At 36.2% G+C, this 27332-nt stretch overlaps 1 protein-coding gene across 3 annotated transcripts; it reads right to left on the reverse strand.

Moving 5' to 3' along the window:
- Positions 1-1655: 1655 nt before the first annotated feature.
- On the reverse strand, positions 1656-27332 carry IGSF5 (immunoglobulin superfamily member 5). Of its 3 annotated transcripts, none has more exons than XM_039369349.1 (8): positions 27120-27332; positions 25083-25156; positions 21585-21905; positions 11823-11945; positions 9850-9874; positions 6449-6543; positions 4344-4420; positions 1656-3155 (listed from the first exon to the last, which is right to left on the reverse strand). In XM_039369349.1, the coding sequence occupies exons 2-8, from the start codon at positions 25138-25140 to the stop codon at positions 3060-3062; spliced, it is 795 nt and encodes a 264-aa protein (XP_039225283.1). In that variant the 5' UTR covers positions 25141-25156; positions 27120-27332; the 3' UTR covers positions 1656-3059. The 3 variants fall into 3 exon arrangements, with proteins under 3 accessions (XP_039225283.1, XP_039225272.1, XP_039225292.1); XM_039369338.1 differs by having other exon boundaries at positions 11823-11948; XM_039369358.1 differs by lacking the exon at positions 11823-11945 and having other exon boundaries at positions 1660-3155; positions 27120-27330.

Here is a 27332-nt window from a genome sequence, read left to right on the forward strand (position 1 = left end):
AGTTGTGAGGGGGGAGGGAAAGGTTTCGAATGCACAGATGGATTCTATCCGATGGGAACCAAGGTCACCAGAGAGAAGTTGTGGCAACAGATAAGTTCTTCTCATAACAACTGCCTTAGGATTAATTGGACAATGTGACCTGACCTATGTCTGAGAAGAGAGGGAAAGTTTTACTCTTTTAATTATCTTTTCCCCGCCATATTGCCAGAGCTGGTTTTCAATTCAATAGTGTCAGTATGCTGTCTCTCCAATAAAGTTTTGCATTAGAGATCTAAATGGCTCTGGTGTATTTACTTTGTTGGAATCCTTAGCCAGAACCTTAACATCATCATTTCTAGATTATAGATAATTTAGAATCATTTGATTCATTCTAATGAATGTGTGTGGTGTTTGTGTGTGCGTGTGTGCACTTTCCATATTTAGGGAGATAGCTTCATTTTTGTGTTTCTTATTTATTATGAAATAGTAATATTCATCACAATTTTGTGTATTATCTCACTGTGGCTCAAAATGAGAATGTAAAATCTTCAAATCAGGACAAAGTATTTGATCGGCAATGTAGAATCATGAAAATTCTGCCTTCTTTACAATATTTTTTTCAATTTTTCAAACCCCATATAAAGCTTTATGGAAGCTTCATTTTCGCAATAAATCTATTTGTTTGTTTGTTTAAAGAACAATGATTCTTATTCCAACAAGCGTACTATTCTTTTTTTTCCCCTGGCTCTAGAAGTCTCTTCTGAGTCTTGCCAGAATGTATTTTTTCATTATCCCTTAAATGAACCTTCATTAGATTTTTGTAGGCAAACCTGCTTTTGAGCACCCAAGAAAGAAGTGTTGCTTTGGTTTTAACTATCTTTTTTCTTCACTCCAATTTTCAATGGTTACAATATTGTGAAGCCATGTAGTATCCTCTTTTTGATTCAGATGTATATGCCAAAGAAGTCCATATTCTTCCATGTGTGGGGATAGTTTATAAAGAAAGGGGGGGAATCTCTCTTTTGCTACCCCATGCCTTTATTTCAGTTTTCAATCTATTTTTCACCTGATCCTTTTTTTTTTTTTTTGAAGCCAAATAACCAATTTATTCTCCACAGTCAGCAGGAGAGCATCTACTGAGAGCCATAAAATGCTGTATAACTGCAGGCAAGTGGGGAAGACAAGAAAATGCCATATCATTTCTGATTATTTCACTAAAAAAAATGAAAGCCAAAATTTTTACAATTGTTAACCAGTGAACTCGATAGAAATTAACTGTATGAAAAAAGTAAAATTTTGCATCTTCATGTTTACATACTGAAAAATGACATTTTAGAGAGCAAGACAGGGCAGGTTCCTAAGGATAAAATAGCCAGTTACATTATTCTATCAGACTAATAGCAGAACAATTACTTTAGTTCCATGCAGAAAAAACAACTCAGTGTATCCTCAAAGAACAGATTCGTTATTATGGACTTAAAATAGACTGAACGGATAACTTAGTCAGATCTATTTAGTGTGTGATAATATACTATCAGGAAATAGAAAAGCTGTAGAATACACTGGTAAACTGGGGGGAAAGTCCTAGAAGAAAGAGGTGGCAATGGACACCATTTCCATATAGTTACGAAGAAAACATTATTGTCATCATTTTCTAAGGAATCAGGAGTTGAGTATGACTTAGACATTTTACTGCTTTAATGAAGAAGATTCCAATGTACAAAAGTGCCAGAATAAATTTGTTATTTTTTAAAATGACCCAATCTTTCTATCTTAAATGTTGAATTAGAAAGAAAAAAGTGAAAATTAGGTACCTTTTATTTGATAATTCAATAATGTAAAATGCACTTGTAATAATCACAGATTACTTTATGCAAAGATTTTCAAAAAAAATGATTGAAGAAGGAAAAAGTGGTTTGAGAATTTCAACTCAGCTTATTAAAGGAGACAAGCCCAATCAATTTTAATAATTCCAACTTCCAACTATGTTCTTAAATGACGAGCGTATAACACAGAGAAAATCAGCATTTAGTTTAATAAGTAAACTAACTAATAAAAATATATAATTAAAGCGCTAACATACGCCAGTAGTAAGTGAAACTTGAGGAAGTTGTTGCTTAGCACAGAAACATCTGAAATATTAAGTTTCAATGCTTGTTTAACAAAATAAATACATCTGTTCTGATTTGTCACTTACACTTTACTTAATATGGAACTTCTATATGCAGTATCCCCTAATAAATATAATTTAAACAAATACTTATATATGTAACAAAGCTTTCCAAGGTATATATTTAACACAAATTTCTCCAAATATATTGGAAATATATTGTTATACGTATTTTCCTGTATAAGTATTTTAATTTAATTATTGGGATATAACTTTTTTAAAAAAATTGTCTAAATAGAGAATCTTTAAAATGCAAATCACTATAAATTATACTTTTAATGCAAATTTCAAGTATATACTATTTTACATGCATATTTTGCAAACAATAGTGCTATGTGTGTACTTTTTAACTGGAGAAGGATCGATAGCATTGAATCTATTCAATGCCATGTCACAAAGGATTCCATTTTATTTAAGCTTTAATGCCTGCTCCCATGGAAATCCACGTTGGATTTATTTTAAATATGAATTGTACATATATTTGCAGGTGTTCCTGTTGTCATATCATCACTATATGATGTGTGCAACCAGAAATATATGAATATGCAACAATATTGTTAATATTGAATCATAAGTGCTTACATTTTAAAAATAGAATTATCATCATGGATCTTACGATTTAGAAATATGACTGTTACACAAGAGATGATAATTAAACAAAATCTTATTTTGAATTAACAGATCAAAAGTGATAGTGAAACTTCACTAGTTTACAATAAATTTTAAAGTAGACAGAAAATAAATATTTAACAAGAAATTCATTCTGTTGTTATTCTAAATTACCATTTTGGGGGTATGGAGAAACCGCAATGGCTTCTTCGTTAAAATTCCTCAGAGATTATTACATTGATTCTGATTTTCAAATACATGAGGACATTTTAAGAAATGATATAGCTATTTAACTATTTTCCTATATTAGTGTCACATTTCTGATTTTGCCTGGATTAATTGGATAACCATTAGTTCTTGAAGGAAGTTCTCCAGTTTGAAGTTTATTGTTCAACACCTAGTAGATTAAATAGAACACATTAGGTTAACAAGATATTACTAAATATTATCTATTCACTGTAAGTAATACAGTTTTAAAAATCAGAGACAGTAAATTTATAAAAACTTTGCCTATTTACTTAATAATTTGCTGGCTCGGGAATTCTGGGAGTTGAAATCCACGAGTCATAAAAGAGCCAAGGTTGCCTACCCCTGGGCCATACAATACTTGAATTTGGCTTGATCTGAAGTTTGAGCCTATCTATTTTAGCTTAAAATTATATACGAACCAGGCCAATAAATCTAACAAATTCAGAGGAATTAACCCCAGAAACTAGACACTTATGACTGACTGTACCCTTATCTTACTGGAAACTAAATAAAAAAATCTTTTATAACTGACTTAGCCATGACTAATTGTATCTTGACCAAAGTCCAATAAATTAAATGATCAATTGTCTTTCTTTCAGAAATATGATTCCTGAAAGGTGATAATAGACTTTTCATTCTTCAGTTGATTTGTTTGCCACATAAAGTGACTATTCTATATTCATGAGTTGACATTTAACATAGGATCTCTTGCCAAATAATTTTCAAAAGTAGTACTATATGTTCAGTAATAAGGGAATCATGTCAGAGAGACGTGGACTCTTTTGCATGCAGAATTTTAGGCTCCTATGTTATTGCTACTGAAAAAAAGTATTAAATAAAATACTAATGAAAATAAATATCAGTCCTTGGGAAATGACCAATGGAAAATTTAGTAAGAACTGTACTTTCTCTCATCCTATCTTAAAGCTATTTTTGTATTACTCTAATTTCTTCATATACATTATATTAATCAGCTGATAGTGGATTAGTTTCACTATATTGTGGTGCCACATTTTTATTTTATTTATTTTATTTTATTTATTTAATGTATTTAATTCCATCCGTATAGGAAACAAAATGCTTCCTAAATTCACAGAGAGCTGTTCCATGGCAAGCTGGCCATGGCAAGTTGATTGTGGCGAACTGTCATAGACCGCCCAGGGATTGGATATGAGTAAATAGAGATTTGTAGGAAACATCTTGAGAGGTTATAGGCTTCTTTATATATAGTTGTCTGATTTTTAAAGTAAGTAGGTATGAAATACCAATTTATACTTATGCTTGCAAGTCATCTTTATGAACTATGTTACAATCTCAAAAAGATTATTCCACTTACCTCTGATGAAGAGCTCACATTCAGATTTTGCTTTGTATCATAAATTTTGTGTCCACCTGGGAAGGAAGTGTGATCTTCTGCAAAAAAGAAGAGACATATAAGATAATAGTGGTAGTGAGTATCTAAAATGGCAGGAACTATAAAGGTAGTTCTTGACTTACAACAGTTCATATAGTGATTGTTCAAAGTTACAACGGCACTGAAAAAAGTGACTTATGACTATTTTTTTCACTTGCAACCATTGCAGTATCCCTATGATCATGTGATCAAAATTCAGGCACTTGGCAATTGACTCATATTTATGAAGGTCGCAGTGTCCTGGGATCATGTGATCATATTTTGGGACCTTCTGACAAAGTCAATGGAGAAGCCAGATTCACTCAGCAACTGTAATACAACTGCAGTGATTCACTTAACCACTGTGACAAGAAAGGTCTAAAATTTTAACAAATGTCTTACTTAACAACAGAAATTTTGAGCTCAGTTTTGGTCATAAGTCAAAGATTACCTCTACATTCTTTCAGACAGAAAATAAATGAGGATTTCCTAGAAACAAGGAAATAGTTTTTTATGGAAAAAATAATCTATACGTAGATTCAATTGATATTTTCTTAAAATGCTAGTAAACCAAAAAAAGTGTTCAAGTGATTCATAGCTGACAATATCATAATGTTTTGTGTGAATCAATAAAGTTGATAATATTTTTTATTATATTATGTTTAGGGGACAAAAAAAGGGGGTAACATATCTAGAAGCCATCTCATTTGTTTTCTGTGCAAAGAGCAACTAGGTGTGAAAAGATCACTATTTCTACAGAAACTTAGAAACTGGGGAAAAAGCAGTTTAACTTAAGGAACAGTATCTTTTTCAACTACTTTTCCATTTTATCTCCATCAAATGGGAAGACATGACAAGAAGCCTACATGGAACCCGACACTAAACAAGAATAAGACAAAAGTCCAAATTTAGACATAAATCTCCAGTTGGAAAACAACTCAGGATTCATAAACTAAATTTGAGTTATAGTTTCAAATGACAGTTTTGTTGCTTCAAAACCAATGATTTTTCCACAAATTGTGCACAACAAATCTTGACTTAGTGTTATATAATTACAGAAAAAACTGGGCAATCTAGCAATAGAAATTACTTAGCTTGCATCTAACCCCCATCACATATACAGCAAAATGTATAAACTATATAAGAATTTCTACAGGTGCTTTGATCATACAATCCATCATCCATTCCTTTTTCAAGATGCTGGCATGTACTATCAGTTTAGCAGTCCAGATTATGTTCTAAATAAGAAAGCAAATGCAAACTTGAAACTGGCTTCAATGCTTCTCTCTGCAAAGACTTGGATTCTGGGCCTATATCTAATTGATATATATTTTCTATTAGTTTCTTTTGCAACAATTTACTGGAAATATCCTTTTAAAGAGAATATTAACTTTCAGTTTTAGCCAGTCTAGTCCATGTCTTTAAATAAAATTTCTTTATTTCTTCAATTCATTTCTTCAGGAAGTAATTCAAATAGCTTACCTTTTTGCTACTCACTAGAATATATTGTAAAAAAAAAAATCAAGATCCATCTCATTTTATTTTAACTTCTCAAGTCATTTAATGTTCTAGGATTGTTATATCTGCATTTTAAAAACCCATGCCCAGCTGCATAGTTGAAGCTTCAGCCTTTTTTTGTACTGTATATATGGTCCATGTACAATATGTATTAAAGAGATGTGGCTTCAATTACCTATATGCCTGCAATCTTGACATCATTTTCCTAACACACACACACACACACACACACATTTGGATGCCCTGATGGCAGCAAAGCTAGCGGCTGTCTGGATTTTTATTAGCTTATATTAACCAAGTTCATTTCATTTGGCTTCCAAACCCATGTAAAGTGGACTAGGTACTGTTTTTTTTGCTACCATCTGATAATTGCCAGAATTTTTTCGGGCCAGAAATGATAGCCCAATGCTTTTTAAAGGAAAGCTAATATCTGGCTACTTTCTGACCACCAAAATACAACAGGGCTGAATTTAAAATGTGTATATGGAGTTCTATATTGAATATTCTTTTTTCATTTAAAGGTTACTTACGTGGCATTTGCTCTGCACTGTAGCCATAGTTTTCCTTTCCACTGTGACTCACAGTTTCCAAATTTCTACCTTTTTCTTTCTTCTCTGAAATCTTTCTAGAAAACAAAAATACCTGACATTGGCAACCAACTCATTTACGACATGTGTATGAAGAGAATATACTCCCCTCAGGCTTTGAACCTTGCAGCTTATCAAACAAGGTTGATACTGTGTAGAACAAGTGTTCTACAGCAAAGTTGGTTCCCCTACCCCCATTTCTGTAATATTCAGCTAAAGCCCTAGACTTAAGCAATTGCTCTAATTTGGAAGAGAGCACTTCATATTTAGTGATTCTCTGTTCTTGCGATTGAGGTTTGTACAAAACAAATATTGCTCAATACCAGACTCACATCTAGCTTTGTTAAGTAAAAAGTAGCAAAATATTTTTCTTTCTGGAAAATATAGTTTTATTGAAACCTAAGGAAACAACCAATGAATCTGCTACAATAGGAAATGTATTTCTTTGTCAGGATGTGCATTTGTAAGAAGTTGGCAGAGGTTTAAGGAAAGGCTTAGCCAAATATGAGTTGTATAATTTTAAGGAAACCATTGTGTTCCTTCCTCTCGAAATCTGGAATTCACTTGAAACATTGGTTGGAGTTACTATTGTGAACTTCCACTTAATTTTAATTGTATAACTTTAGGGAGGTTACTGTGTCCCTCCCTCTAAAAATCTGATGGGGAATCAATCTACATTGACATATTGATTGGAGTTGTTACTGTGAACTTCCACCTAAAGTCCAATGCTCATATCTGTAAATAAATGCAAATGTTGCAAAATAGAACTATGCTGGAGTCTGCCATCTGAAAAACCGTGATGTATATTATAACATTTGTATTTTAACCGAACTATGAATAAGGCACTTGAACAGCATCCAAATCTAATGCCTACAGTCAATCAACTGCTGGTGGTTTGTGTTATAGCAGAAAAGTCATTGCAAAACTAGATTTAGCCCAACAGTACCAGCATTTAGTGGCTGATGATGCTAGAGCAGATATCCAAACTGTCATCCCCATCGTGGGATATTCTGAACTGAATGTCTCCAATTAGGATTCTCTGTAACTCCTGTAATATTCCAATGCTTCATATAGATTCTACCTTCTGGAATCTTAGGTATTCTATCACACTTTGATGATGCTTGATTATTGGATCAACAATGGAGAAAGTTTAGTTGCTACTAAACTTCAGGAGACTGCACCATTTTGACAATTCTGGAATTAATACCAACCAAGTGACATTTTTTTAGAGTAAGTTGTCAGCCAGTTACATTTACAGAAGAATTACTAGAGCCAATTGGAGATTATTCTGATCATTCTTTGTGACCTTGAATGTCTATCAGTTCAACTTAAAAGCTATTTCCTGGAAGGGTTCTCCTTAACTAGATGGACTAAGAGAGGAGTGATGTTATGTATGCTAGGTGCAGATTAGGCTTACTGCAACTCATCTAATTGTGAAAAACTTTAGATAGCTTTAGATGGAGTTTTATGAGCAATCTTAGCAATTTATTCATGAAGTATAGTTGGGCTGGAGTCTCTATGTGTTATTTAAATTCTTTCATTACAATACTCCATTAATACACAGGTTGATTTGGGAGGGGCTGTTGCTTTTACTCTTTGTTAGCTTTTTAAAAAAATTGTATTTTCAAATGTTTGTTTCAGTAAAAAAAATGAAAAAGAAGAAAACTGTATTATTAATCATAATTCTGGGCTAAGCTTTCTTCCTTCCTTGGAGAAAAAAAGAAAGGTTTCAATGCACGTGCCTTTAAAAACTAAAGTCATTGGAAATCTTCCATAAAGACGTATTAAACATCCAGGATTCTTAATTGTGGTATCTTAATTAATAACAATGAACATTTCTTTCATTTTTAAAGTTGAAAACCCCAGAGCATTCTAACATATCATTTAACTTTCATCTCTGCAAGTGATTAAAACTCATTTTGCTAATTTGGAAACAATTTGTTAGCAAGCATTGCCTTTCAAGGGATTGTTTTCAAAGTTCTTAGAAAAGCACAGGATGTAACCTAATTTGCTTGGCAGTTGCACTCAGTGCACCACCTCCACCTTTCTCAGTTTCAGATCTCTTTCTGTAACAGACATTCTATACTAAAAGCCTGTGGAATAGGAGCATCAGTGCAGTGAGCTACTTAGGTACACAGTGCCCTCCTGTGGTATATGTATTGAGGATTAAACATGAAAGCTTTAAAAAGAAAGACTGGCTACAAAACAGATATTTTCTGAAGCCCTGCATTGAAATTTCTCTTTAAAGCATTTCTGAAAATTATATTCTTTTCCACCAGTTTTGAGAAATGCAAAACCTTGTTTTAATTATGATTATGTAAGAAACCATAGCTATCATCAAACACTTTATAATCAGCCAAATAAGGAGTGGTTATTCTTCTGTGATCAGAAGTTGTATTTACATTTTGGGTTGGGGATAAGAACAAGTGCAGCCATTTTATGAATTGTCCTGTTAAAGGAGCTATTTGCTTCATGAGGTCCCTGAAGCCATTTTATGTGGTCTCAGCATCTGCTTTGTTGGAAACACATAGAGACTGTCATATCAGACCCCCACAAAATAATAAAATAAAGCAGTATGTTTCGGAGATTTAGAGATGAAAGAAATTATTGTGCCACCAAGAATCTACATTTAGTTTGATCAGGGAAGATGAGAGGGATATGCAATAAAATTGGTTTATAGCATGGGCTGAAATTATCCAAATCTATGTAAAACCCCTGTTTTAAATTGATTTTATATCTGTTGCTAATTTAAACATGGTACCTAGACCAAAGATTAGCCATTTTTTTCCTCCATATACCATTCTCTATAATTTCTCCTTTTTTCTCTTTTGTTCCCCATCTTTTGTTGCCTGTGCTGAACTTTTAAGAACTCAAAAGCTTGCTCACTACTGAGTAACTTTTAATTGGATTAATAATAGTCCTAACATGGATTATGGCACTTGTCTTCTAGTCAATATGATTTTCAATGGCCACTGATGCATACAAGTTTGTATCATGGCAAAAGTTGCGTTCAGGATAAAAAGCAAAAGTTAAAACTGGAACAGCTAAGGAGAATTATCTCAGTTTAGTTGGCAACTAGCTGAAGGCAACATCATGAAATCAAAGCATGAGGAAAAATTGTTGGGGCACATTTGTCCTGTAGTAAAAAAAGGCTTACAGGCTCAAAAGATTGAGGGCCATCAACCTTGGGAAATCATACAGATTTCATCTCATTGCAGTTTACTGATATTGTCACTTTTCTATGTTGGGTTTTGGTTGTTTGTATTAATGTTAATTATGATCTTAAGCATATACAACATATGTTTTAGCATCAGTAAGGGAACTCAAAGTGATAATCATCTTACCTTAGCTCATTTTGATAGTTGGACTCTGGAAAAGTAAATGGACAAATTTTAGAATATAGCAAACAAGTATGTCAACTTACAGTACTAGGAAAGAAAAATCTAATGTTTTCATAATACCAGTCTCTTTAAAAGAAAGATTGATCCAGCATCTAATGAAATGATTTGCAGTCACAAGTATTCTTAATTATTTGAACAGACATACTTGCAGGAGGTGGTTGTGGACCTACACTCTCACTGAAATTAAAGCGAACTATCATTGTGCAGGAACCAAGAACTTTTCATTCATAAATCATGCATCTAGCATCAAAGTATACATTCTGTCTATTATTGACAAAAAACCCTACTCTCTAATGAATTGCAAATATGAGTTGCAATCTGATTCACCTACACATGGCGTGCAGGGTTTGGTGGATTAGTACCCTACTCCCTATACTTTCTCTCATATTGCTGTAATCTAATCATTGCCATAGATGCCAGATTGTAGTACAAACTGACTTTTTCATTTCAAGTCCACCCCTCAGCTTTGACTACCTGGAAGCTCACTCTTCCTTGCTGGCAAGACATAATTCTTTAGCAGAATAAAGAGAGACACAAAACATTTCAAGCACAAGCTGGAAATCTACATATCAGAGAGGGCTCATTCTATTGAGGAAGACATCAACAAACAAATCAATGATAAAGAGAGAGTTGCAGCAGCAATGGCGAATCCCAGTTTGCAGGAGATTGTGGGCCAGTGTGTGCTGGACTCTGGCTGACTTGGAATATCTGCCTCCTTTGTATCAACTTATTTATAACATTACCTTGGATTTATTACTAACAAATATTTTTAAAGAATCATTTTGAAAGTATCCAATTAATTGCAAACAAGAGTGAGCAGACCTGATCAATGTCAGATGAACTGTATAGAATAAAAAATTAATATTCTCTTTAAGTTGATTAAATATAAATAATTTTATTGCCATATGAAAAAGAGATTGGACATCTAGTCTGCAATGGTATAAAGTCTCCTGCTCAAGCAGTGGGATGGACTAGAAAACCTCCAAGGTCCCCTACAACCCTTCTATGTTCTATGAATGTTCTATGAAATTGTGTGAAAGGACAGATCCCTGAAAACCTCAAATTCAGCACTGCAGGAGAATCTGTTTGAAATGAATACAATGGCCACATTGTGGGATACTTAGTTCTTAAAAGTGAGGGTCTTTTTTTTCTTCAGATGTTGCTGCTATCCCAGTATAGAATACTAACTAAAACAGGGGTCCCCAACCACTGGGCCGCAGTCTGTTTGAAACCGGGCCAAGGGAGAGATGGGCAAGCAAGTCTGCAAAGCTACACTTGTGTGAGCAAAGGCCAAGTGCACACATGCAAACCTCTGTTTGCACAAGCAGAGGGCGCTTGCACTCCTGCATAAAGCTCCACTCTCTGCCCTCTGTTCACACATGTGGAGCTTCACACATATGCTTGCCCATCTCTCCCACGGCCTGGTTTTGGGGAGGCCTGGACTAGAATCTGAACAAAAACTGAGAAGATTTAGTTTTCTTTCTGTCTTCAATTATGAAAGCTTGGTATCTCTTAAATCAACGTATTTCATAGGGTTGTTACTTTACAGAAAAACTGAAGGAGAGAGTTTTATTCAGACTGCCTTGAACTGCTGGAATAATGGGCTTTATATTAAATAAACAAACAAAGAAATAACAGATCTGAAGTAATTTATTCCAATTTATTGAAGGTTTGATGTATAAACAATTACAAGCATTTAAGTGTATTGTTTTGTGAATGCTAATTATCTTTTTTTCCCTTACAAGTTATCCCTAGCCTGATTTTATCTTGCAGAAAAAAATAAAAGCACAGAAACATTTTTTTTTTTCATATAATCAAGCAGGGAATCTGTTTTTGGCACAAAATTAGCAGATTTAGATTTGTCTATTTGAAATTAAGGTTTAAGATGCAAAGCCAGTTCCAGAAGGCCCACATACCTTTCCTTCTTTTGCAGCAACATATAATAAGGAGAATAATAAGGATCAGAAGGAGTAAAAGAGCAACTGACAACACAACAGCTAAAATTATAGTTCGGGTTCGCCAATCTTCATTATCACATCCTACTAAATAAAAATTAAGCAATGTTAAACAGTACAATTAATTAGCATGAACATTTTAAAATGTTCCTAATTATTTTAATGAGTTCTGTGAAGTCATTCTTAATTTATTTCAATTTTTAATTAGTAATGTTTCTTAGTGCAGATTTCTGGAAATCCCAGATTATTCACCAATTTATTTTCTCTTTCATTACTTTTATTTTTCTTGTACTAGTTTCCAGTTATGATTTGTAGTGAATAAATTAATCATTACTAATTCCAAGTTTTGGACTTCTCAAGAAACTGAACTGTATAATGTAACAAAGGTTAATGGGGCTGGAGGAATTGTATGAATGCACTTTGATTTGAGTAACCTGAAACACGTTGCCTAAAAAGCTTCTTGGAAATCTTTTTATGCTTTTTACAGTGATATTTTTTATCATGAATAAAAAGTTTTCTTTATACCTTGGGCTTCTGTCTTTTTTTAGGAAGCATGTATTTTCATGTGAGCTAATTCATCTTTCTCTGTTTAAAAAAATCTGCTGCATCTATATTGTTTTCTGGGTTTCATTACTGTACATGATTTTTTTTAGCATTTCATTTGTTTTGGTTGGGCATGGCAAATCATCCAGAAAACATGTTGATAGCAGGCATATCAATTTGATAAATAAATACTGACAGCATGTGAATTTTCTGCATTGCAGTTGACATGCCTCCACTTCAACTTAATCATTAGAAAGACTATATATTCTCCAGCCTTTATTATATATGCGTCTTTGGAGCAAAATTGGCCTCTCATTGAAAAATGAATGATGTTTCTTAATAATCAGTTAAATAGTCATTCTTACACTTAATGGCATTTGGTTTTCTTCCAATCTGAGCTGTAGGATCCAAAGAGTGAATCAAAAAAGTCAGTATGGCAGCTGTAGCTCCACAGTCAAAACTCTGTCCTTTTTTTATATGTATCATGAATGTGGCATGTGTAAAAAAAAGGAGTGAAGTATCAGATGTATTAGTCATCTTGATTTCTCTCTCTCTCTCTCTCTCTCTCTCTCTCTCTCTCTCTCTCTCTCTCTCTCTCTCTCTCTCTCTCACACACACACACACACACACACACACACACACACACACACTGTTATCATTTCTGATTCTGGGATGTGTCATGCAAACTATGGTAAATTGTAGAATATGTATATACAAAACAATTTATTAACTTCTACAAAACCACTGTAATGATAAATATTCATTTAGTATTATACTAAATATTAATATTTAGTAAACCTGTGTGGAAAGTCAGCCTTCCCCCAAGAAAGAAATTTTGGGGAGGAATATTAAAAGGCAGAATATTATATTTCGCCAAAGGATCTTAAAGGCAGAACCCACCCAACCCCAATTCTCTCTGCCCCAAACAGAAACCAGGTCTGCAGAAATGCAGATGTGATAATCGTGTCAGAAAGATTGGAGCCAGGAAGCTGGGATTAGAAAGATAAAGATCCCTAGAATCAACAATCCCTCACAAAAATAAATAAATAAATAAATCCAACACTCATCAGCCACAGCCCCAGGGAAGCAGGATATGATCTTTGAGACATAATAGGATTAACCCACCACCATCAGAATACCAGAAAGGCACACTCAGACTCAGGTCAAAGTTCATGCCATAGGAACAACTCCATACAAAGCCCAAAGGAGGTATAAAAGCCCACCACACCCTGTTACATGTGGTCAGTTTTTCCCAGAGCCATCTTTCTGTCTGGCTCTCCTCTTCAATAAACTGCAATCTTTTTTCTAAAGCAGTCTCCACTTTGTTTATTCCCAGCTTGAACTGGATCCTGATGAAGATTTTTCTCTCAACAATGGGACTCCAAGCTAACCTCTCCAATGGACTGACCAGTAAGCCCCATCTTGCTGGCAACAGACCCCTTGTGTCTGTTGATGGGTTTCCCAGGCCTTACCTATGTGGAGCAAGGGTTTTAAAGGGAGTTTTGAATTTAAGCTCAAGAGCTGCTTTGGAAAGAGGGCGAGTACCTCTAAATTTTAACTTTAAAGCCCAGGGGACCTAGAGAAATGTGTGTATGTCTGCGTATGTGAGTTAGAAGACCCTTTTTCAAATCACACGTGGATTTTGCTCCCTCTGGCTTTTTCTAATTGCAGAAAGGATCTGTTCAAGTAACAGATGCTGGAAAGCATGGGGGTTTGGCCAGAGTGCAGGACCTTTTCTTAGGGAAAAGGGAGAGGCTGTTGAAAATGAAATGGAAAAATGAATGAGAGAATCAGATTTGGGCAACTAGCAGAACCCTGTTCTGGAAAGGAGATACTCTGAAATCACAGTGGATAGAGTCCTCCCAGGCAATTTGCCTGAAAAACTGAGGTTGGAAGGTACCTCCACTTGTTGGGGGCTGTGTATTCCATGGGCGGTGTATTCTGCAGGGACCAAGGAGAAAGCCTTGTAGTCTCACCATGGATGGTGAGAAAGAGCATGGGAAGCTCAGGATCTAGGATCCCACCGAGGTCTCCTTTAAGGAGGCTAATGGATGCCTGGGGCCGGAACAAATTGCCCACCCAGATGGGAATGTGTAAGAAGCGTGCATGCAAATTATGCAGGAGGGGACTCTGATCAGAGATGAAATAGGAAAAACCAATTTGGCTAAATAAAGGTACTTAAAAGGAAAATATATATAGGAACAGCTTCTATCTCTCTCTCCCTCCCCCCCTCTCTTTTTCTATGCAACCATGTGATATGTTTAAGATTTGTGCTTTCCCTAATTTGAGCTAACTGAGATTTATGGTGGGAATGACCAGGATGTGTAAAACTGAGAGTTCTGTTTCCTTTTCTGTTCTCTTTTCCTTGTCTTTGTTTGTGTATGTGTGTCAAAGTCTTTGTGTATGAGGTAAATGTAACTGTTGGGCATCTCTAATCCCTAGAGACAAGAATTTTAAAATTCTGCTTAAAATAAGCCACCAAAAGGAAATTACCCTAACTCTGTTTGTCTGGCCAGCAAACAGAGTGAATGTGTTTCTCTCTCTCTCTCTCTCTCTCTCTCTCTCTCTCTCTCTCTCTCTCTCTCTCTCTCTCTCTCTCCTTGTAAGAACAGACCAAAGTTGTCAGGAGAGAATGTTTTAAGTTCATCTACAGGAAAAATTTCATTCTTCCATTTTTGTATGTGTTGTAAATGGATTTTATCTGTCTATCCTTTTTCTGAAACATGAGGTATGTCTAGCTACAAGAGCCTCATGAGCTCAAGTTTGCTTGTGTAGGAAATAACCTTCTCCTTTTTAAGTTACTTTTCTTATCCTATCACTAATCAGTGAAACTACTATGAAACTAATCCTGGAATACATAAGCATTTATTTTCAATCTCTAATGTGGTATTTTTATCTAAATTGTGCATTGGCAATGCTGGGCAAAATGCTGTTGTGATGCTTAAATATTTTTAAAATAGATATAAAAGGTAGACTCTCCTGCCCCTGGCAAATTGCACACATATTAGACTTTTAAAATTATTTGGAATTTTCAGCATTCTCAAGCTGCCCAGCATTTTCAAGTTGCAAGTCCTTAAGTCCTCTTTAACATGTTGCAAATATTCAATTTCAAAAGTGAGACCTTTCATTTTTTGTTCTCTTACCAGAATCCAGCCTCTCTTTTGTCCTTATTTGTGGTGTCCCCATTTTATCTGCTTATTTGTTTCTTTAACAACTACCTGCAAGCTCTCTCCCATCTACTTCTCCATTACTTATTTTCTGTCTGATCACCAAAGCCACTCCTGGGAGTATTCACCCAGAAAGGGGGAAAGATATCTTGTTCTCATATCTTTCAATCCTACACAAATGACCCCCCCCCAACCTTTGGAAGCAGAGCACACTGACCCAGATTCTGCCTCCATCCATTTGAGTCAGGAAATGGGATTTGAATCCAGCCATCCACTAGAAAGCCACCATGCAACCAGAGTGGAACAGATCTTCCCAAGTCCTACCATCCCTCCCCCAGATGCCTGTGAAAGCTGCAGAGAAAGGAAGAAATCCTGGAACTATTGGCCCTCACATGAAGCCTCAGAAGACAACTGGAAAGAATATGGGGGGAGGGCAGAAACTCATTGTAAGATTTTCTTTCTTACCTCATTTGTATTGTAATAAGCCATTTGAATGTATTTATGGAGGGTTGGCATTTGGGAATGGTTGGCACAGCATGTATTGAACACCTAGGAATTCTGTCTGTGGGAAGAAAATTTGTCCAGGACGCTTGTATTGCCTGTTTTGTATGAGTAGCTACACACACACACAAACACACCATTCATAATCACACTGAGTCTATCCCCTTAACCTACCTCACTAAAGCTCCATACTGGTTCTTGCCCTGTGGCATTAAAGCTTTGCATGCACAACTTCTGGCAAATGCCAAGGGGGAGGGAACCAGGTCCCCTCAGCAATTTGCAATTCATATGCTCTCATGAGAAGGCAGCAGGAAAGAGATCACCAAAACCCAAGCCCTGAATATGTTGCATTGATGGACTCAGAGTGGGAATCCTAGGGCTCATTATGTGCAATTTAATAGCCTGGCTTGCACACTGGCTAACCTCAACTGGACATCAAAAACCTGGATGCACTGAGCTAAGAGCTAAAGCAGGCTAAGAAAGCAACCCTTGAAAATGGGCAGCCAGTGGTTATGTACTGAGGAAAAACATGGCTGTGAAGAATTTTGGGAGGCATGTGCAGGCCTGACTGGAAGCTCAAAGTGACATCCAACATTTGAAAATAATTAGCACAGAATATTGGACAATATAAATTTATTTTCCATCTAACAAAACTTTTGCCCTGACTTTTAAACCTTTATGGGTTGGAAGCTCCCCTTTTGGGAGCCACTGCAGGAATCTTTTTCTGCTGCTCCAGTAGTGTCTTCCTTTTTGCATTAAGAGTTTAAAAGCTTGTTTATTAAGTCTCCCTGACCAGATCAATTTTTAATCTTGTGCCAGTAAAAGTGTGTCACTCACACTCTTATGTCACAAAGGGGGGATTGTGGGAAGTCATTCCCCCCCCCTGAGAAAGAAATATTTTTGGGACTATTAAAAGGCAGAATATTATATTTCCCCAAAGGATCTTAAAGGCAGAACCCACCCAATCCCAATTCTCTCTGCCCCAAACAGAAACCAGGTCTGCAGAAATGCAGATGTGATAATCTTATCAGAAAGATTGGAGCCAGGAAGCTGGGATTAGAAAGATAAAGATCCCTAGAATCAACAATCCCTCACCCCAAAAAAAATAATAATCCAACACTCATCAGCCACAGCCCCAGGGAAGCAGGATATGACCTTTGGGACATAATAGGATTAATCCACCACCATCAGACTCAGGTCAAAGTTCATGCCACAGGAACAACTCCATACAAAGCCCAAAGTAGGTATAAAAGCCCGCCACTCCCTGCTCCATGTGGTCAGTTTTTCCCAGAGCCATCTTTCTGTCTGGCTCAATAAACTGCAACCTTCTTTCTAAAGCAGTTTCCATTTTGTTTATTCCTGGCTTGGACTGGACCTGATGAAGATTTTTCACTTAACACCTGCCAACCATATGTGGGAGAAAAATAATATTCTACCTGTTCCTTTTAGTTTCTGAAGATTGTGTTAGACAGAGAAAAGAAACTGACCCAGCTTGATGACTCTGGAAGGGAAGGAGACAAATAACAGAAACCAGACTGCTGCTCCCCCCCCCTATGAAAAAAGAGATCTTATATGGCTACCATAAAAAGCACTGCTTATGTTAGAGGGTGCTACTATCAGTAGAGGAGGATGGGCTTTGACCTTTTTAGAAATATAGAATTTAAAGTAACTGGGTCAGTCATGGCCTGTTGTTATTAGATGACACATTTGGGCTGCAAAGGTCACTGTAGGATTTGCTTTGCTTTCTTTATCATTTCTACATATCATTTCCAAGGACTGAGAACCAATAACTTTGCTTAAGTTTGGGGCCGTTTGGCATTCTTTTGGCCAGGAGACTAGTGATCTTATGCCAATAAAAGATCCTTTGTTGCATCTATCGGCAAATGCTTTGAGTCTTAATTTAAAGGGAACATGTTTCCTGCAATACATATTACCCCAAAAGATAAATGTTTTTATTCCACAATGAAGAAACTTGGTATTTTAACCCTATAGTTAAAAGATAAAATGTAAATACAGGTAGTCCTCCACTTACAACCACAACTGAGCCCAAAATTTCTGTTGCTAAGCAAGACAGTTGTTAAGTGACTTTTGCCCCATTTGACAACCTTTCTTGCCACACTTATTAAATGAATCACCCCAACTGTTAAGTAACACAGTTGTTAAGTGAATCTGACTTTCTCATTGATTTTACTTGACAGAGGTCACAAAAGGTGAACACATGATCCCAGGACAGTGCAACCTCCATAAATATGAACCAGTTGCCAGGCATCCAAATTTTAATCATGTGACCATGGGGATGCTGCGATGATTATAAGTATGAAAAAGGGTCATAAGTCACTTTTTTTCACTGCCATTGTAACTTGAAAGAGTCATTAAATGAATGGTTGAAAGTCGAAAACTAACTGTACAGGTGTCCTTGACTTACAAAAATGATTGAATGACCAAAATTTCCATTGCTAAGTAAGGCAGACTTTAAGTTAGTTGTGCCTTATTTTATGACCTTTTCTGCCACTGTTGTTAAGTGAATCATGCAATCATTAAGCAAATCTGGCTTCCCTATTTATTTTGGTTGTCAGAAGCTGGCTGGGAAGATTATAAATGATAAATGATCACATGACTCTTGTATAGTGCAACTGTCATAAATACATGCCAGTTGCCAAATGCCCGAATTTTGATCATGTGACCATGGGGATGCAGCAACTGTCATACGTGTGAAAAGTCACTTTTTTCAGTGCAGTTGTAACTTCAAATGATCACTAAATAAATGGTTGTAAGTCAAGGACTACCTGTAAAGCAATCCATTGGATTGGCTTTTTACTCTAAGAAACCCAATTCTCAACAAAGTGTGAAAAGCAATTAAAAATATGAGTCTACTAGCCCACCTTGTGTGCTTGTTGAAGATTTGGCTGCTAAGAAGTAAGAACTGGGAATATGAAGCAACAGGTTCAAAATTGGAATAGCAATGTGCTGAGGCTGTATACCATCATCTTATTTATTTAACTTACATGAATATTACATTATGAGAAATGCTGAACTAGAAGAAATGAAAAGTGGAATTAAAATTACTGGGATAAATTTCAGCAGTTCCTAATATGCTATCACTTTGAAAGATAGAAGTGATGGAATGCTTGTGGAATCTTCTTGTTGAAGATGAAAGAATACAATAGTCCATCTGTTGCTCTGTATTAAAGTAACTAAGATTGTATCAGCAGGTTACAGCAAATCAATACAAAAAAGTGAAAAAGTTGAAGTAGAACTAGAGTCAATTTTTCTCAGTTTAAACTTTCAAACTGTCTGGATGTTTGGTGTAATATTCAAATAGTAACCAATCATGAACTAAAGAGACTTCTGCTACTTGGGAAAAAAGACTGCCAGATTCAAACAGAATATTAATGTGCAGGTATTATGTCACACCAACAAAGGTATATTTTGTATACATATTATCAATATAATGGTTTTCCTAGTTTAGCATGACTGTAAAATCCAAAAAGCCAAATGAAAAAAAATGTATTTGAATTTTAGGCCTGGAAAAATTTGCTGAGAATACTGTGGACAATGAGAAGAACAAAAGACTCAATATTTGAAGAAGTAAAACCAAACTGCTCAATGGAAACATCAATAATAAAGCTAAAGTTTGGACATGTAATGCAAGGGCAAGGGTCCTGAGAAGAAACCACGTTGCTTGGAAAAATTGAAGGCAATGGGAAAAGAGCTTGATAGAAGACAAGTCACGAGATACTAAAACTGATGACAAGCATGAAGAGAATAATCCTAGCAAATGACAGATAATCCTGCACCATAAAGAGTGACACATATTTCTGTATAAATGGCCAATTTCCCTCAGATGTTCCTTGAATAATATAACATAACAAATGTTATCTAAAACAATAGCTATCTATTACTTTTCGTGAGAATATATCCCCATGACTCAGATAAAAATGAGTTAATTATACTTCCAGTTAGAATAGTGAAAGAACCTTTTTCATATCTTATTCCTAAAATGCCCTTGCAGTGTGGTCAAAAATGAAGATGGAGGCTGCCATGGGCAAGCCCCCAAAAAATCCTTTTTCCATGGTGGCATTTTACCACATTAACCCAAACGTTTTATTACTATATATTGCCAAAATGGTAATAGGAACATCTTCAAGATCAATCTTTATCAAACTGGTCTCCTCCAAATGGTAGATAAAAGTTCCTGGGGAAAAAAAGTTGTTTCTATGGTAATTGGAGATGATGAGAACTATTGTCACACAAATTTGGGAGGCAACAGATTGGAGAAGACAATTCCAGGGTTAATTTCACAGTTTACATAGACAAATTGATGCATCTCTAATGAGACTCATAATCCATGAACCTTGCAACACTGAGTAAACCAAATTTTGTACCTTTTATGGGTACATAGTAAGAGTGCATTAAAAATTTCAACAAATATGAACTGCACTGATAAGATATTCACTTACTTGGTGAAGGTTCATACACAGTTAGAGAGTGCATTTATGTCAGCTAAACAAGTCAGAGTGCTATTGGCCAATGGGCTCAGAGTTAAGATATTCACTGTATAAGCCATTTTATATCTTACTGTAGTTAAAAGTCTTATTAAGATAAGATAAAAGCATAAATGAGGTTTTCCTATTTGAGATGCAGTTTCAATCTGTCTGGATAAACAACTTGAAATCCAAAATAGTTTTTCAGAGTCCCTTGTGAGTTAGCCACACACTGTATATCCTCTGTAGGTAATCATTAACTTATGATCACAACTGAACCTTGTAATTATGGCTGTAAGTCATGGTGTTTGTAAAATTAATCATCGAGACAAATCTGATTGTATGACCTTTTTTGGGGTGGTCATAACATGAATGTGGTGGTTGTAAAGCCAACACAGTAGTTATTAAGCAAATCCATTGTTTGGTACAGCCTGGCTTTTGCCAGAAACTGGAACTTAATGCCAATTTCTGGCAAAAATGTCATAAATCACAGCTATGTGATATCATAACCTCAAAATCAGGTCATGAGTAGCTTTTTTGGGTGGGAGGGGTCCTTCATAACCTAAAAGAGTTGGTAGATGATCAGTCATAACTAAAATTCTATCCATATTTCTTGTCCATATGCTCCTTCATTCCCAGTAGCAGAACAATTAGCTCCTTGTCTAGCAGGGTATCAATATTTTGTTCTGCCCTCCTACAATTTTGAACAGCAAATAATGTACAGGACATGTACATACTAAAAAGAGAATATATGTTACAGATATGTGCTTCCATACCCAAGCCCTCCCATAGTAACAAGTCTCAGTTTTCTTAAATTTCATGGCCTTTTGCTTGCATGGATATAAAATTCTGTGAACGGAATTTTATGTCCAAGAGAGTCAGTGTAGTTCACAGAAGCTTCTGCCATCTCCCCCTCATTAAAATTTTGCAGTTAAAGATGCCACAAAATCTTCACAGTTTTTAACAGAAAAAATAGAAAAAAATCCAATTTAAAATGATTAATGAACAATTAACAAAGACATACTTACTTTGTACTGAAAGAAATGCATATCTATAGTCATTGTTCTGGAGGCTACATCTGATTTCTCCAGAATCTGTCAGCTGAACATTATGGATCATCAGCTCTGAAGTAAACCTGTTATCACTTGTGTTGGAACCTTTCTGAGTATATTGCTCATCTGTTTCAATAGTTCGTCCAGAACTCAACACAGACAGCTTAGGATTTCCATTGAAAAGCCATATCAAAATTTTCCACCCCTCTGATACTGTGCAGCTAAATCGAGCCACTGAACCTACAACAACTGTTAAATTTTGAGGGCCTTCTACGATGGCATAGGCAAAGCCAGGATCTGTAAAGCAAAACAAACGGTAATTAAAATTATACCAAAGTATTTCCTGCTTATATTGCTAGACTTGAACAAGAGGATAGGACTTGATAACATAGGATCAGGGTATAATATCTAAAGTGTGTGTGAACACTGAAGAATAGTTACAATCCTATTTGAACAAGGAAGATGGAAGAGACACGGATTTGGTAATACAGTGATAATATAGAGAGAACACAGATGACATACATGAAATGTGAAAGACTTTCTTATCCACGTTAGTAATAAAAACAAGCAATCATTTCACGTTACAAATTTGCCCTGTGCTTCAAGATAATAAAAATCTGGTTGCAATATGATTAACTAAGGCCGATCATTTACAGGGCAAAGTACATATTGCATAGAAATATCTCCTACAGTGATCTGTTGTCTCTTGCATAGAAAAGGCAAAGTTGTTTTGATTTTAAAGCCCTTTTATTATTTCTTTTCACACACACACACAAATAAACTCACACAACCCATATGGTCTGGGAACAGTTTAATTTTAAGGAAAATTATTATTTGCAAAGGTAATACTTCAAAGCAACCTATCTTATCTGGTAAGGTTTCACATCATGGAAGCATTTTGCTGCTCCCAGGATATTTAGTTTCCTTCTTTATATTCGTAGTTTATTAAAGAGGAGATTGGATGCTCCCTACCCCTTTTCTTATTTTGTCCCATTTACAGATCAAAGTGCAATGACCTTGACCTACCCTGCTGGCTATAAGCAGGTGAAGATATCAGAGTCATACTCTTCCTCTCTGCTTTCATTCTTGTGTGGCTGAGAGGATATCAGAGTCATTCTGCTTTCATCTGCACCAAAGCTGATTCTTGCTTTCAGGGAAGCTATTTGTTTATCAACGGATTAGAAACAAGCCGCAGTTATTTATGAATACTGATAAAAACATAATCAAAGGCAAACATGGGGTTGTATCATTTTGTACTTAAACAAAGATAGAAACTCTAGGAGTAAAGTTGGTATAAAATAAGAGTTCTCACAAAAGATAAATCATGACCCTGGGACACCTGGTTTATACTTGCCTCTCCCCAATCCTTCTGTGCCATATGCTTTCCCCCCCTGAAGCATCTATTCCCCATTGCCAAAAGGAGCCTCCACACTCAGAAGGCTTTATTGATGGTGAGGTCTAGCAGCATTGAGGAAAAGCTGCAGCTCAAGGGTCTTTTCTGCAAAATTGGGGGGGCTTGTTTGGCCAATGCTGCCCAGAAGCCGGGGATAGCGGGTGGGAGGGTTGTTGATTCCAGCCTTCTTTCCCATCAAGACTGGGAGGGGACACTGGGAACTGTAGTTCTTTAGAATTGAAGGTCTACAAAATCTGGCCTCTTTTGTGGATGATAGGTGGTGGTAGGATTTTATTTATTTATTAAGATAGACTTTATTCTGCCCTTTCCTACAACAACATTGTGAGGTAGGCAGAGCTGTGAGAGTGCCTGTGTCCCCCAGTCTTAATCCACCATATTGCCTTAACAAGCACCCCCAGAGTACTTGGATAGGAGACCACCAAGCGATCCCAGAATTGTAGGCTTGACAGGGAAGTCTTCTTGAGGCCTTGGCAGGGCAACATCTGTGATTTGCTTTTTCCTAGCACTATTGCGTATTTCCCAACAGGAGGCAGGGCCTCAATCTTGATGTCTCCCATCTGTAAAATCGGGTTGATACTACTTCAATGCAGGACAGCATCCTTTGCAGGAAAGTGAGAATTCCAGAAGGGCTTTCTTTATCACAGAAGCATTAAATTCTGGTTTTTTTTTTTTCTCCCAATGTTCCATAAATACTTTTAATTTATTAGCATAAATTGTATATATTAAATCTAATGAAGGTAAGTGTAAAACAGCCAGTAAACACTCAGATACATATATAGCATGAGAAAAAAAATAAGTACACCCATGAAAAAGTTTTTTTAACATATGGAGACATACTGTATCAATAATCTATCTTCATTCAAGCAACATATAAAGATGATGCAATTAAACAAAACTATAAAAAAGACTTTTCATTCACTCATGCAACAAAAAACTCAACAGATATGCCATTTTCTGCGTGGAGAAAGTAATTACACCCCTGGCTTGAATATCTGCTATTAGCTCCTTTGGCTGCATGCCCCCAGTACCCTCGCAATCCCTATAAGCCACAGGCACACAATCCCTGCCACCACCACCCAGTGTCTTTGAGATGCCTGCCAGACACACACCATCCCCTCCAACGTTCCTGCAATCCCTGCCAGCCACACGCATGCAATCCCTCCGCCACCCTCCGCCACACCTACAAGATGCCTGCCAGCCACCTTTCGCCCCAGTCCACCTGCAATCCCTGCTGCCAACCACCCTAATTGGCTGCCGGGAGGTGCAGCTATTTGTCCCATACATCGAATTACTGTGGTACAAACGTGCTCCAGGGAATTGGCTGGGATGATGGGCTGGGAGTGGAGGGCCACTGGCAGTGGAGAATCACCTGCAGAGGGCCTTTGGATGAGGAAAGACTGCTGTGGGTTGGCTGCGGCAGGTGGACAGGAGTGAATTAGGTGCAGAAAGTATCGGTGCCTAATCGTCCCAGACCCCAGTGAGAAGTTCCTTCTTCTGGGTCCTGCCAGATGTACCTCCGTAGGGGACAGGATCCACAACTTTAAAAGTTTGAAGAGCATGGAGGAAACTCAAGGCACAACGTAACATTATATCTTTAGTGTGTCTCTTAGTACCTGTCATGTTAGTGTTCAATGGGCTGTAGAATTACAGCAGAAAATCAGGCCCAAATCAAACATGTATTATGGCAGATATTGTGAGAGGCCTTATTTTGTTCAATCAGGGGAAGCATACTCTGGATCATATCTGTTAAGGACCATCAGCTGGTGGGCTCCTGGAAGAGAGCCTTTTCTGCTGTGACACCTCTCTGGAATATCATCCCTCTGGGACTTGGATTGACCCTTCTTTGTTGGCTTTCTATAAAGACTTGAAGACTTGGTTCTGTGCTTGAGATGCCAAGTTCCTAGGAGAGCCCATTTCTTGGTTGTGTTGAGCTGTTGAATAGTATTTTTGTAATTTTTGCAAGCTGATGATATTTTTTTCTTTTTGTATATGTGTTTATCATTTTTAATATTGTTTACTGTCCAGTCTATAATAATGAATAAATACACAAAGGATCATACCTGTTAGGTAGACCATCAGAGTGATAATCAGCCCAGTCCATCCCTGAAATTTGTCCATTGAGCAAGTTGTTTCCCTGAATGTGAAAAATGACAGCCATATAAAACTGTATATTATAAATTATACTTTTGTAACCACTTGAAACAGATACATTTAAAAAAAACCACTGATCCTTTCAACATTCTGAATAAGAAAGTGGTGCATGTAAACAGAACAACAGTATGCTGCTTATAAAAGGAAACACAGTCATTAAGTGATGTACTTCATTTATTTCAGGGGTACCATGAGAGATTAAGCAAAGAGTTTGTGAGAAGTTATACATCCAAATATATTTTTTCTTTATACTGTTTCCATCTTTCCTTAAAGTAGTAACAGAATCCACAATGGTCTGAGAATCAGTGTCTCCACTAGATAATTGGCAATCAAGCTGAAAGTAAGTTAATCAATTAAAATTACCAAACTTCCTCAAACCTCCAAATAAGTTAACTGAACCTAATCCACATATCAAAGGATAAGGTCTGCAAACACAAACAAAATTAAGTTAGGTCTCTCAGCAGAACTGCATGTTCACAAGAATACATATTTACACACACACACAGAGAGAGTTCAAGTATCACCCTAGAATTAGCACGCAGACTACTTTCACATCCTGGACAATCTACCCTTTTAAAAATCTGCTGTATCCCATTTCTCTGCAGCCTGCCCTTAAAGGAAAACTCTTTTGCTTTTAGGAATAAATATTTCTTTTTTCCTCACAGCTGTCTGGCTCTCATTTTTATTTATTCTTGCACAGCCCTGGCTCAACTTGGAACCCCAAATTATTTTTCTGACAAGTTGCATGCTTGGTCCTGTGCAAGTTAGTCCAAATGCCACAGAGGTTCAGTTCTCTCTGCATTCACAAAAGAAGGTTATAAATAGGATAGAAACTCATTCACATTCTCACATGATAAAGAACAGCCTGTTCAGGAGAGTCAACCTATAAAGTCTTTGATATCATTGAGAAGCTAGAGAAGCTAGATTTTTCCAGAGGTTAGATATGTTTAACCTAGTTGGTAATTAGCATTATATGTGTCATTATAAAAATGACACTTTTTATTGTTAAAAAATAGATTGCCATTCAGGATCTGAGTTTTTTAAAGTCTTTAAATTTCAAAAAAATATTTTAAAAGATTGCCTTATCAGTACAAGATGCTGACAACATAATCTGTTACATACCGGTTTATCAAGTCTCATTAACAATATCAGAAATATTGGTCACCTGAATGCTGTTTAAGGCTGTAATACTAACTGTTACAACCTGAAAATGGCATTCAGATTGTTAGTATTTTTGACAAACTGTGACAGGTGATTAGTGAAACACTGAGTGTGGTGACTGAAGGATCTTCCAAGATCTGCAAAATCTATGTAGATAATTGTTGGCAACCAATAATTGTGTACAGGTGAAATACAACTTGCAGATGAGAGATGAAATGTTCTGGTCGTATTTCATGTCTATAAGCCTATACTGTGTAAAGAATTGCTATTTTCTTTGTCCCTTTCCCAGCACATTAGAAAAATCTTCTGTAGGTGAACAAGTTGTAAGGCTGTTTTCACAGAGCTGTCCTACAGGCTAACAAAATAATCCTAGAACATTTACTCTAAATAATTTTCTTTATTGAATTAGGAATGAGGTGAGATAACCCTACTGAACACTTAAAATATTTTCTTTGAGCAAATGTACATAACATTGAAGCACAGGGTTCTCCAACCATGGCAACTTTAAGACTTCAACTTCCAAAATTCAGAACTCAGCATGGCTGCTTGACAAATTCTGGGAGTTGGTCCACAAGTCTTAAAGTTACCAAGTTTGGAGAGCCCTGTAGCATGCAAATGGCTTGAAAAAAAATATTAATCTAATGGAATTAGATTTCTTGCTTTTTGTAATTTTGATTTTGTAATTTCTATGGCCTAAACATATAATTGGTGATTGTAGATTTCCCCCCCCCCCATGAAATACATTTTGAGGCCCTTAAGTGTATCAATACAAAAAATTAACTTACCTTTTTAGTTGAAGACCATGGTTCAGAAAAGTTTGTCTCTATAGGAAAAAGAACATGATGTCTGAAATCTTTTCCATACAAATAGCAGCTCCAACAGGCACACAGTCCGATATTCTGAACATCTCTCAGTCCCTCCTCATAGTTTAACAGGAAGGTTGTAATAAAATACTTTATTTCAGCTTCTGGTTCCTGATTGTATAACTGCTGCAGTCA

This window comes from Crotalus tigris, unplaced genomic scaffold (genome assembly GCF_016545835.1).
Source record: "Crotalus tigris isolate CLP2741 ecotype Arizona unplaced genomic scaffold, ASM1654583v1 scf7180000017601.7605149639:7615979, whole genome shotgun sequence".
NCBI lineage: Eukaryota > Metazoa > Chordata > Lepidosauria > Squamata > Viperidae > Crotalus > Crotalus tigris.